Consider the following 12,495-nt stretch of genomic DNA (forward strand, 5'->3'; position numbering starts at 1 on the left):
ATAAAGATTTGCTGGTTACAAGCGAAGTGAAGAGCAGTACAGTGAAATAAGTGCTTCCCTTGCTTCACCCTGGAAGGCAGGATCAACAAGGCTTCGCTGCGGTAGCGCTGGCTTTGCAGCTGACAAGTGTGACACTCTGTACATAAAATGTGCTTTCCAAAATGGCAAAGCCAGCAGGAGCAGCTTTTTCCCTGCACTGAACCCAGCGTGCTAATAGCTGTGCTTTAAAACTAAAGCTACAGTAGGCAGTGAAGCTGCCTTAAAGCGATCCTGTGCTGCAAAACCTGGAAATTAAAAGGAGTGGGGCCCCTGCCTCCAGGCCACCAGGATGGGAAAGAGGAAAGAGCAGGAGGCACCTTCACCAGTTTTAATCTGGTGGAGACTATCCTGTACAACACCAAACCTCACATTTCTGTCCAGAGAACAGTTACACGAACCCATCATTTGCACTCTGCTAACAGCTCCAGGCCATTTCTTTCTATAATTATCTTTCTGATGCATTTTCCTCTCACGGAAAATTCCTGAAGGTTGGATGTGATTTTTGAAGCCGGCCTTTTGGGCCATCCAGTTCACAGAAGGGTTAGGCAGGGTCACATTTGCAGCCGCCTGTGCCTGCTGTTGCCGGCAGCGATCCTCCTGACCCACGCTCTTGGTGCGCAGGCAACGTGGGAGCAGAAGGCAAGGAAGGGAACTACCCAAAATGCTTTATTTTTGCAAAGTCTGTTTTTCCTAGAAAGGAAAGTAGAACTGCCTGCTAAAGACAGCTTCAGCTGCTAGAACTGCTTATTCCTTCTGCAACCATGGAGACTTACTATTCACTTCAAAGCTCAGCCGAAATGCAAAAATGGCATCATGCACCCGCCAAAAGGCAGTGAGAAGGTCTGTGGGGTAAAAAGCAATCAGAAAAAGAGATCCTAGTTAAAAAAAAAAAAATTAATCCCCACACCTAGCACAGCGTTTCCCAGCCCTTCTTCATCTCTGCTTTAACATTCTCTAAGCAGCTTGCATTTTACATATTCACCCAGATGAGACTCTCTCTGTGGGTTCAATCATCAGAGAAAGCTGAAGCATATCACCTGTGATGTCAAAGGAAGAAGCCTCTTTTGGCCAGATTTTCTTGCCCAGGTAACATGTTCTCCACCGGGAGTTTTGTTTCCCTACGGCAACAGTCTGACAGCAAAGGGAGCTATCTGCATAACGTTTATATTTCTCTCATAGATGCTACTCTTGTACTGGTGAAATCAGTCATCGGGGGCCTTCACCAAGGAGCTCGTAGCCATCCCACATGCCCTCCACTCAAAGCTTTCTGCTGATCAGGAGTCCAATAAAACCATGCAGGAAAACACAGCTTCTCAAGGCTGACATCAGCTCATCAGGATTCTCGAGAGCGCTTCTTTGGGCAAACTCTTTTCTGCAGTGCCCGCTGAGCTCAAGCAGTAACTGTGCAACTACCACACGCCCCAATGTCAGGTTTTGTCCTGACCTTACTTCTAGAGAGGAAGGGGAGGTGGTGGCAGTGTCAGTCCTCCGTTTCATTCAGTTCTGGGCTTCTAAGATGAGAGTAAGTCAGCGAGAAGCCAATTAGGAGGCTGCATGTGACAAGAACGCTCGCTGCTTGTATCCAAGTAGCCAAGTGTCAGCATCCAGCCTGACCAGCTTGGCTGGACTGGAGGTAAAAGGCTCCATTATCCGTCCCCCGAGGTTTGCAGTTCCTTCGGATGAAGCAAGTGTCTGTTCACCACACAGATTTCCAGTAAGAGAATCTGGAGAAAGCTCTTCCTGTTGTTTCGACAGATTGTGCCTTTTTATTTAATTTTATGCAGTAAGTCATCTGATAATAACATAATATCAATGAAAAAAAAAAAAGAATGAGACCAGAAGATGGCCTCCTACTTTGAAAATAAACATCTTGGCTGCACCAAGTCTTTTTACGAGCAGCAGGAGCTGATTATACAGCCACTGTTCAACTCCATTGGCTTTATCTCAATTAATGAATACTGCACGAGTTAGGCACATATGTCAGCCTCTTCTGCAAAATGATTTAAGTCTCTCCTTCTCCAGGAAACCTGCATTAAGGCTTTGCCCCCCCCGCCTTTCCCCTGCCTTTTTTTTAATGCAGCGCATTTTATCTACAAAACAAGGACATCTCCTCTCCAGCTAAAATCCTGACAACAATAATAATGCACTTAATCAGATTATTCTCAGCTCCATTAATTCTATTTAGATTTGCAAACAGCAATTAATACACAAACAGGAATACTAACATACTAGTTGACCAGTATCCAACACGGTTATTTTTCTATGAAAACTCCTATAACCACCACCAACAAAAAAGGGTTGCTAATATGCAGACCTCAATGACTCAGTCCTACTCTGAATGCCAGAGCATAGGGCTGGGAATATCACAACCCAGTACATTTAAAAACAACAACTAAAAGTAGTGATTAAAGGGGAAAAATTGACCCAGCATTAAAAAATCTTCTTAAGATTACTTGTTGGTTCTTATATCCTTAAAAATAGATGGCAGCACCTAGTCCAGTGTGCCATACCCAAGCACTGGCCAAATGCAGACACCTAGGCGAGACTGAAGCCCAACTTCAGCTCAAGTGATTCCCAAGGTAACGGTGATGCCTACATAATATGGTAACTCCCAATGGATTCTTCTTCCATGGACTACCTGAGCCCCTCCACCCACTCATACCCTCTCTTAGTCATTTCTTTTCTGAACTGAAATAATGCGTGGTCAGATACCCTGCGGTGAAACTAGCTGGAGCAACCTTAAAAGTGTTTTGGCCTCATCTATTGATCCAGAATGTCAGAGAGCATCACCCCCAGGGCAGAGGCAATAAACCAGAGTGTGACGAGTCCCGTGCACTGGAACTGGGAGCCTTCAAACAGGGCAGCTTCCTCCAAGAGGACAGCATCGATACTGGCTCCCATCTGCCTGCCCAGTCTCCTTCAGCTCATCACTCTCCTTGTATATACGGCTCAACTGATCACAAAGTAGCTGCTACAATTTACAGTCAAGCATATTAAGGGATGCCAACACTTATTTCAGACTTTTAAAGACGTTTCTAAGGAGCCATCATTGGGATTAGTGCCATTGAGCAGTGCCACGCTGCAGTCCTCGTGTTGTGATTTTCCTTCCCGCTCAGGTGCCCAGGATGCTTCTGACATTGGGGAACAAGAACTATTTCTGTAGCTTCCTGATATTAAACTATGACACAGCAGTGAAAATCCACATGGGAAGGCTGAACATTCAACCATCTCCCAACCAGCTGCCTGGTGTGATGGCAGGCTCAGAAGTTAGACTGATTTCCTTCTGGAAAAAAAAAAAAAAAAAAAAAAGAAGGAAAAGGCACTCACGAACGCTTAACGGCTGCCTAACAGCAGGGAGCTGACACACCAGCAACCCACGGAAGGGGCCACCCGTCCAACTCAAGCCTGTGACAACACCTGCTCTTCCTCCTCTTCAGTGTTTCACTGAGACCCATTCACTGTTATTTATGGAGCCTCAACAACTGTTGTAGCTGGCGGCGCTGCCAGAACAGAGCCTGATTTCACCCGGGGGAGGTGACTGTCCCTGCCAGGGGAAACAGGAGGAAGGACAGGAATGTCAGTCCTGCGCTCACCGTTAGCCTCTAAATGAATGATACTGATTAACGAAAAACTGCAGGAGCCAAGCAGACGAGGACAACTGAAATGGAGAAGTAGCACGAAGGAGCATTTATTCAGTTACCCAGGGTCAATCTAATTGTTACCAAACACGCTCCAGAGCTGATTTGGGTTACTAAATTATTACAGCATACAACTGGCACCAGCATCAGCTATTTCCCCTTGGTCCCACTGACCCATGTGCCTCCTTGAAGAACTAGGAGGCCAGCTTGGTACCTGAAGACACATCTTTGTCCCCTTCACAGCCAAGACAGGCTTTTCCTCTTGGGTGGTGTTAAACATTCATTCCCTTCCCTTATTGCATTTCTTTGATACAGAGAGAGCTGTGTGGCTCTACCCTCTCCTTCCCAGGAAATCAATAAATAAAGCATTCCAAAAATAAGCTGTGGTGCAGTAACATCAACTGTAGATACTCTCTTATACTATGTTCTGCCTCCAGACATAAACATTTCTTATTGCTTCCAATCCCCGCATCCTCAGCCATAGCTACACACCTAATCTCCTATCAGTTGCACAGTAAGAGGCAGCATTTGGCTAAAAACACGGCTAAGCACACGGCCATACACCAGACCACCTGTACACACAGCAAAGATTCTCTGATTCCACTAAATAAGAGCCAGGAAAACCACAAGCGGCTCCTTTGGCAAATCAGTGTCATTGCTTATTTGTGTTTTATCATACACAGAACCATATAGAGGAGTTATCAGGAGAGAGAAGGTAGGAGAAAATAAAAGTTAACTTTGTTATCTAAGCAGCAAACTCAGTTCTGAAAAATAATTTTCCTTTTTTGCACTTATGGCATCTCCGCTGGCAGGTGCCCAACCACTTCTTTGTTACACCACGGTTCTGAAAGCCACTTTTGCCCTGCCTGAGGTCCCAGTTGGAGGCACCCCTCATCTCATCAAGCACTTCAGTCTAAATAATAGGAGTCACAAACCCCAAATCCATCAGTGCTTCAGCTGGATGCCACTGTGATGCAGGCATATTGCTTTAAATGGAACGGGATTAACAAAGCAGTCAAAATACTGCATTTATAATGGAAAGGGAAATTCATACTTCTCTGTGGCTGTTTCCATTCATTTACCCTCTAAATTAGCTTTAAAGAGAATCCTATTTATAGCCCCCATTAAGAGAAAAAAAATGATACGTATTTGTTGGTAACAGATATAAAAATAAGTATCCTAGATTCAGGAATACAGACCTAAGAGCAAGTTTTAAAAATGACAACTCACACGGCACACTGCTATTGCCGCAGTTCTGTCACTCAGAGAGAACAAGATTCAAGAGTGCTACATTTAAAGCAAAATAATCCAGGAACTTCTGTTCCATCTTATCAGTTATTTCCACCTAAGGTCCCAGACAGAAGAAAGATTCTGAGGGCTCTTCTGACAAAGTAAAGCAAATATGTGCGCTTCTGACCAGGGTATAAATGCTTCTTTGGGAAGAGCATTGGTTTTCCAGAGCTCCACACATAGTCATTTTTCCCACTGTATGCCAGCTCCTCTGTTCCAAACAACACCTTAAATTCTCAGCCACTGCCATGCTCCTGTGTGACACCTGGAGCCGTTGTACCCCGTGCCAAAGCCAGTCCCAGCACTTACCAGCACTAAGCACCGCATTCTCCTCAACCACTTTGGAGACATAAGCATCAGGGTTAATACAGAAGTCACTGGAGCCCTAGATAGACGCAAGACAAAAGAGAAAAGGAATATCAAAGAACACCGGTATCAAAGAGCAGTTGAGCCAGGTTAATATCACGGAACCCTCTGCAATGGGGGTGTTTCAGATGCTGAAGTCTCTCATTGTCAGCCCCACCAGCACCGCCTTACACCAGCACCGGAGCACTGGCTACTGCATCACACCACGGAGGGAGGAGGAGCAGCTCTGTACTTTTTCATAGATGCGCAATTGCTAGGACTGCTACTTCGAACAAGATGCGCTATAAAACAGGCACAGCGTAACATTAACGTCCTGTCAGATAAACCTGCAGCAAAGGGTGGACGGGACTTGGATGAGAGCCACTTACCACCGCGACAGCCAACTCCAGACCCAGGGATCCCCAGCTGACAATCAGGGCAAACACCCCGAGCAAGCACACCCTGTGGGAGACAGACAGATGGCAGATGTAGAAGCTCCGAGTTCAAGCAGATCCTGTCACAAGATGTATTATGTGGAGTCCAAAGCAGTTACCAAACCCAAGAAATTATCAACCACTCTATCTTCAGACAAGCCATACAATTTTACATGTCGTGGACAGCAGCAACCAGAGAAGTTTATGTCCGGTTGTTGGTTCCCACGTTACCTGACCCTGGGGCCGCAGGGGAAGGAAGAAGAGGGTGGAAGCAAAGTCTTGCCCTGCTTCTAGCAGGGAAGCCAGAGACAGAGGGGCAGCCGTAGGGAAGGCAGATTGGCAGATGGATGATGACAATCCCATTGCTTCCACTATCCCCATGCCGGTCCAAAGATATTAAAATGAAAATACTTCATATAAAACAACTCCAAAACCATACTGACACAAAACTGGACAAATCCATCCTGTTTCTAGAATAAATGCGTTAAAAGTGTAACACTGCATGGCTACAGAGAATGGGAGGGAGCACTCAGCCTGTGGTAGGACACCTGGCTTGGATTCCAGATTGCGTGCGCCTGAACAGCACCTGAGCACCCCACGGAGCCCCAGAAGAGAGACCGTCACCTGCGGGCGAACAGCTCAGAGCAACAGCTCAGGTGCCCACCACAGCCACGCGAGTGCATCTCTGCACAGATTTAAAGGTTTTCTTCTGACAGCTGGACCTCATTACTGACAGAAATAGTGGGAAGCGTCTGCTATTGAGCAGACAGGGCAGAAGGATGACAGAGCAGTGGTCTCGGTGACATTCAGCTAGCACACGTGGTAGAAAAGGCTTTTGCACTTCCCCAGCCAGCACATTAACTCTTCACCTTTGCTGTCAGTACGAGCCCTACAGATACTTAAGCAAAAGTGCTCCTCGGCTCCCTCAGGTATGGGGACGCAGACTAATAAGCAGTTTCATTTCATGTATTCCTGTCTTCAAAGTAAAGGGACACTGGCTCGCTCTCTCAGGGATGCTTTTTCCTTCAGGCTTTGAAATACAGGAAAACAAACCAAAAACCTGTTCATAACCAAGCTATGCTTTATTCAAACCCAGCGCAAGCATATCTGTGAGGACGGGACGTATCTCTTTTCTGCTACATTTGTCTCATTGAAGACTAAAGCTTTAAAAAAAAAAATAAATCTATGGATCTACATTTTAAAAGATTTATCCCTCAGTTTACAAACTTATTTTAATTTTGAGTAATCCCTATTCCGTGAATGGATCTGTGAGTCATCTTGCAGAAATAATGGAGCTTCACCAGACTGACGCCTGTGCAGGGCTCTGGAACAAGATGGCTAAAGACTTTACTGTGCTTTTTCCAAATGGATGCAAAAATTATCAGCCACCGATCCGCAAGGTTGTGTGGTTTTGTGACATAAGGACAACACGGCTTGGTGCCTCCAGCTGAACACGGTAATCAATTCAATAAGACACATTTGTTGTTTTGCTTTAAATGAAGATGACTGGGTCGGTAACCGATTGGTTGGCTAAAGGATCTAAAACTGGCATTTCACCATCTTCCTTGGCTGTGACACACTTGCCATGTGCTCCCTTTGGGGAATGCCTTAATATGAACTTCTGGCTAACAGAGAATGAGATTCTAATTTAAACCCCGGGTTTACCATCTGTGCATTCACTTGGTCTTTTGTCTGTATAACCTGCCAGGTATGAAGTCATCTGGCAAACAATAAATCTGAATATGCATTCCAATTATTAACGGCATCACCACGTACCAGGATAAACTCTTGGCCGTGTCAGTTGTCAAACTGTCACCGTGTTTATGATACCAGCATCTTTGCCAAACATGCCGAGCTAAACCAAGCTACAAGATAGGGAGAGGAATATTTTTTTTCCTTATAATGGGGCCCGAGCATGGCAGCACCCGCAGTGCTTTTTAGAACTAGACATGCATTAATATTGCGGTACCATGGCAACAAGACTCCTCCTCATAACTGTACAAACCATTGCTTGTTCTCAGTTTAACATTTCTTCAGGTGTGACAGCCAAAGGTAAACAAGCGCAGATCGTGACACAAAAGGCAGGCTACCAGGGTGTGTAGGTACATGCAATGCTTATTATCCATTAGCACATGCCTTCCCAACTGTAGAGAGCTAAAGGGAGATTTTTTTAAAGCCTGTAAATTTAAGGGAGGATGCTCACATTACTGTCTCCCAGCAAAGAGGCTACCAATGCCACACAGCAAAAGGCAGACAACCCAGATGATTTCCTTGGTGTCCTTGAATGGAGACCAGTACCGTTGCATTTTATAGCTCAAGAACCTTCCTGTGAACATCTCTCATGTAGCCCTAATCCCACCCACAGAGCTACACTTTACAAAGTGGCTCTACACTGAGAGGCAAACTTAACCTCAGTCTCAGAAGTTCTTGAAAAGAACTGACAAGAGTCCAGAAGTTTAAACTAGCAAACACTTGCACTCAGCTGACCTTCTTTCATGCACTGTGCCTGGGTCGGGACTTACCCCATGAGAATGGCCCTGGAGTTTCTAATGAGCCCAAAGAGCACCAGCAAACATATCAGGACGTGGAACAAGAGCAGGCCCAGGTATGCCAGCCACCTGTAGCAAAACAAAAACCACCCCAATACGTAGTCTGCAAAGGAAAACTGGTGTATAAAAGGCACAGATCAAGAAGCTAGTGTGACTCATGGGAAAAACATAGCCCTGAATATTTGCTGAGGCTGAAATCAAGGCAGGTAAAAGCATTTACACAATACGCTCAGCATACACAGCTGCTGAGAACGAAACTGGATGCCATCAGGTGAAGAACAGGCATTGCAGCTTCTTGAACTTCCTAGACATTTGTTAGAAAATGCTTCAGTTATTCCACATGTGTGGACAGAGGTTTTCTTTTGTGGAACGCATGGGATGCAATCTTTTATTGAAAAAGTTTTTATGTAAGGGTATGGTGTTAACATATGGAACTAGTTCAGTTTTCCACTCTATTTAGTTAATGTGTCAGACAACTACAATGCACTCATTAGGACACAAGAGTAGTGCTCTCTGTGGCTCTTTTCTTCCCCCGTTAGAACACGAGCTACAGAATTTGTGCTTTGAGAAGTTTCCCTGCAGCTGGTAACACACACAGTTAAGAAAAATGTTGTTTTCATGCATTTTGATTTAAACTGGATGCAATTTTGCTCTAAGAAACAAATCAGCTGGGTGGGCCAAGAGCACCTGCAGTGATATATACAGTCTTTGGCTCAGCCACCCAGAACACGCACATTATTGCTGCAAAACTGACCAAAACAGATGCTACAATCACTACGCTACAGCATGATACACACCTGTACCAGTCATAGAGGTCAATCTGAATTGCCAGCTCCTCCAGAGACAGTTCTTCATTCTTCCAAAAGGGGATCTCAGTTGTTTGCCTGACCAGATCATCCAAGAGACCTTGCAGTTTCTGGATAACATGCAGGTAGTCCGTCTGCTTTGTGAACATCTCCTCCAGGATGAGCAAATTTGGTTCCACTGTTTGATTCAGGGCCACTGCGGTATCTAGGACCTATAGTATGGGAAAGAAAAAGGGCGGGGGGGGAAGAGAAAAATAATTGAAGGACAGGAAGTCAAGGAAGTGAAAGAGGATTCATCCTTACTAGCACGTTACAGACAGCTTCCAGCTTCCAAGTTACCAGTCCTCTGTCTTAAGAGGCTCAGACTGCTTACCCTTCAAAAGCAAGTTATAAGCATCTATAAAGTAGATTTTTTGCAAGTAGTCCAATGACGGCAACTCAGCTGAGCCTTTAACACACGTACACGTTTTGCAGCCATCGGGGTTGCTGAACGATACCATGAAATTAGAGGTAGTACAGCAACAACCAATTCTACTGAAATGATAGATTTTACTAAGAGACTTGTCTGCTTTGGCCTGCCTCCTCTTCCGGGTGTGGAAGAGAACTGATCAGAAGCTGTTTTTAGACCTAGCAAAGAGAAGCCTTCATTTAACAAGCTGTGTTTGCTTTGATATTTTTAGAAGAGCTGAAGAAAGCACCACTTCCATTAGTGGAAGTTTTAGCACATCTCTAAGCCCAGAAACTAACAAAAAGGAAGAGGAGACGCAGGCACAGCCGGATTCAAGAGAAGAGGTGCTGAGCAAGTCTGCTCATTCCCACACTCCCCATTTCCTAGCCTGTCTCCCCTGATGCTTACCCGGTCTTGGACGCCTGCCACGGTGCGGTTCGCATGGCGTAGTGAGTACGTCAGCCGGTGAATGCCATCGCTGGTCTCTCCATTCCCATAGAAGCCAACAGCAATTCCAGCACTGCAGAGAAAGAAAGCAAGAAAGGGGAGAGTTAAAGCTAAAAGGCAAGCTATATAATGCATGGTTTATTGCTACAGCACCCTTTGTAGCCACAAAGACAGCTGGGGTAGTCATGCTCCTCAGCAACCACTAAAAAAATTCACCTGTAAACATTCACCCGTGTTTTCCACACAGCCACCAACTCTCTGTATAACATCCATATGATGAACAGTGGAACACCATCCTTTCTCAACATATATGTTTCATCTATAGTAAAATAATGAGAGTTCAGATCTAGCCATGGGCAACCAGAAATCCAGCCAGCCAAGCGGTTCTCCTGTGGCTCCTGCAAGAGCTACCATTGCTGTGTCAAGAGACACGTGCCTTCTCTGGACACAAAATACAGATCATTTTGTGACATCTTTTAAAAGAAGGACACAAAGAGCTTGTATTGACTATTTCCCAATGGTGGTGGTTCCTCTAGACACATTATCCATGCCCTCTTCTCTACACTCTGAAATATCTACGAGCATCATCTATCTCGATTTATCTTCCCATTAGAAGCATTTGTGTCACACTGATTTAGAGTCCTGGAAAGGAAGGCTTAATAACTTACTGGGACAAAAGGCTTATTTATTTTTAAAGCAAGTGAATTTCCAGCTTGCAGATACAATTCATCTCCAGCTGCTTAGCAAATTACCACCTATCAGCTGATTTGCCGTAACTGTCCACACATACCAGTCTGCCCCAATTATGAAGTACACCATATTAGCTTAAGCCTCACTTAAAGGAGGAAGATCCTGTAAATGAGTTGCAACCAGGAGATTATCTCATGCAAGTCAGCAATACCTCTTCTATTAAGACATCGCTGCAGGGACTCTCAGTTCCTCTTCCCAAGCCCATTCTTCCTAATAATAGAGGAGGAAAGAACTTGTGAAGGGGTCACACAACTAAACTCAGGGCATTACAGGCATAAACAAACACTACCAAGACCCCAATTTCCTATTCTCGTGTCTTATTTAGCTTCAGAGCACCCAGGATCTTTTCTAGGAAGGTTCTCAAGACACTAAGGTTGTGTTTGTGGTAGTGGAAAGGAAGGTGGTGGTCATTTTGGTGTAAATCTAAAGTTATTCTGGATGAAACATTTAGTTTCTCCAGAACAATTTCGTGCTTGGGTTATAGCGCTGCCCTCACAGAGTTCATTTGAAGCAGGAATAAAGGAGGAAGGAACCAAGCCAAACAACAGCTTTCAGAGCAAGTAGCGCCTTTGTTTAATAGGAAGGGTCACTAAAGGACATCGGGCATTCTTCACCATCATCACCACCCGTCTTGGAAATGAACTCCAGCAGGCAGGCCAGAGTGGGCTTTGTCTAGATAAGAGACCCTCACACAGATTTGCTCTGGCACATACATCAATCTGCAGTTTCAATGACTGATTCTGCTCCTATTCCTCTCCTCTCCTCATCCGTGCCTCCTTTCCTGGGCTCATCCACTTCAGAACAAGCAAACAGAACAATGTAGTTCACCTGGTTGCATTTCTATTTTCTCCTCATCTATACAAGAAATAGAAGCAAAGAACATGCACTGGAAGTGGATCCACTATGAAAATCTGTGTCAGCCTCATGCTTTTTCCAACAATTGCATCTCCATAAATTATAGAGACCTTGGCCCATAAAAGCGTCTGCTGAAGGGTCTTCTAGGGACAGTAGTCAGCCTACATCATATACAGAAAGAGAGGCAGCAGGTTTGTAACTCTTAATATTTAGTGTTAATACAAGAAATCAGCCTCTCTCTTCAGGAACACCATTCCTCAAACATTTTCCTAATGCAAATGATGCTGATAATTAAAGCCAGAAAAGCCCTCTGCATTCCTTCCTAGTTGCAGTTATTATCAGAGCTTGATAACACATACCTAGGATGCACGGGGGTGGAGGGGATAAAAAAAACAAAAAAAAATCCCCCCCGCATACCACACACACACCCCCCCTTGAACTACAGAGATTACAGATCCAGAGCTATGCCCAGGATAAGGCAACTCAGCATCCCATCATGGCAATCGCAAACCTCTGGCTTGAATTTCCCCTTGTCTTATCAGAGCAAAAAAAATTCACACAGACCCTTTCACTCTCCTGAGCAGCAGAAAACTTTGTTGTTGCTACTATGGACACCAAATAAATTCCAGAACATTCTTGACATTGAATATGCAGATCTGACCCCTTTAATTAGCGAGCGATTTTTATTCAGCCTGTTACAGCTACTAGAAGCCTATTCTTTCAGCAAAGGCTTGGGAAGTGCCCAAAACCTGCTGCTTGGCTCTCAGTATTCCCAGCACAGTAGCGCTGTTTTGGTGGAAAAGACTCAAGAAACAGCACTCTGAAGTAGCAGCAGTCATCGCATCCTTAAAGACGCAGCACAGCTCGGTATATTAGCCAGTTTAATCAAAGGTA

General features: G+C 44.9%; 1 protein-coding gene across 1 annotated transcript in view; it reads right to left on the minus strand.

Moving 5' to 3' along the window:
- The window catches only part of TTYH3 (tweety family member 3), a 73,702-nt gene that overhangs the window by 16,066 nt on the left and 45,141 nt on the right, over window positions 1-12,495 (minus strand). Inside the window, exons 3-7 of the mRNA XM_074158446.1 lie at window positions 9,958-10,069; window positions 9,093-9,313; window positions 8,269-8,364; window positions 5,702-5,774; window positions 5,277-5,352 (exon numbers count right to left, since the gene is read on the minus strand). Of these exons, the coding sequence (XP_074014547.1) occupies window positions 5,277-5,352; window positions 5,702-5,774; window positions 8,269-8,364; window positions 9,093-9,313; window positions 9,958-10,069 (578 nt within the window). The remainder of the gene's footprint in view (window positions 1-5,276; window positions 5,353-5,701; window positions 5,775-8,268; window positions 8,365-9,092; window positions 9,314-9,957; window positions 10,070-12,495) is intronic.

This window comes from Numenius arquata, chromosome 14, assembly GCF_964106895.1.
Source record: "Numenius arquata chromosome 14, bNumArq3.hap1.1, whole genome shotgun sequence".
In the NCBI taxonomy this organism is placed as follows: Eukaryota; Metazoa; Chordata; class Aves; order Charadriiformes; family Scolopacidae; genus Numenius; species Numenius arquata.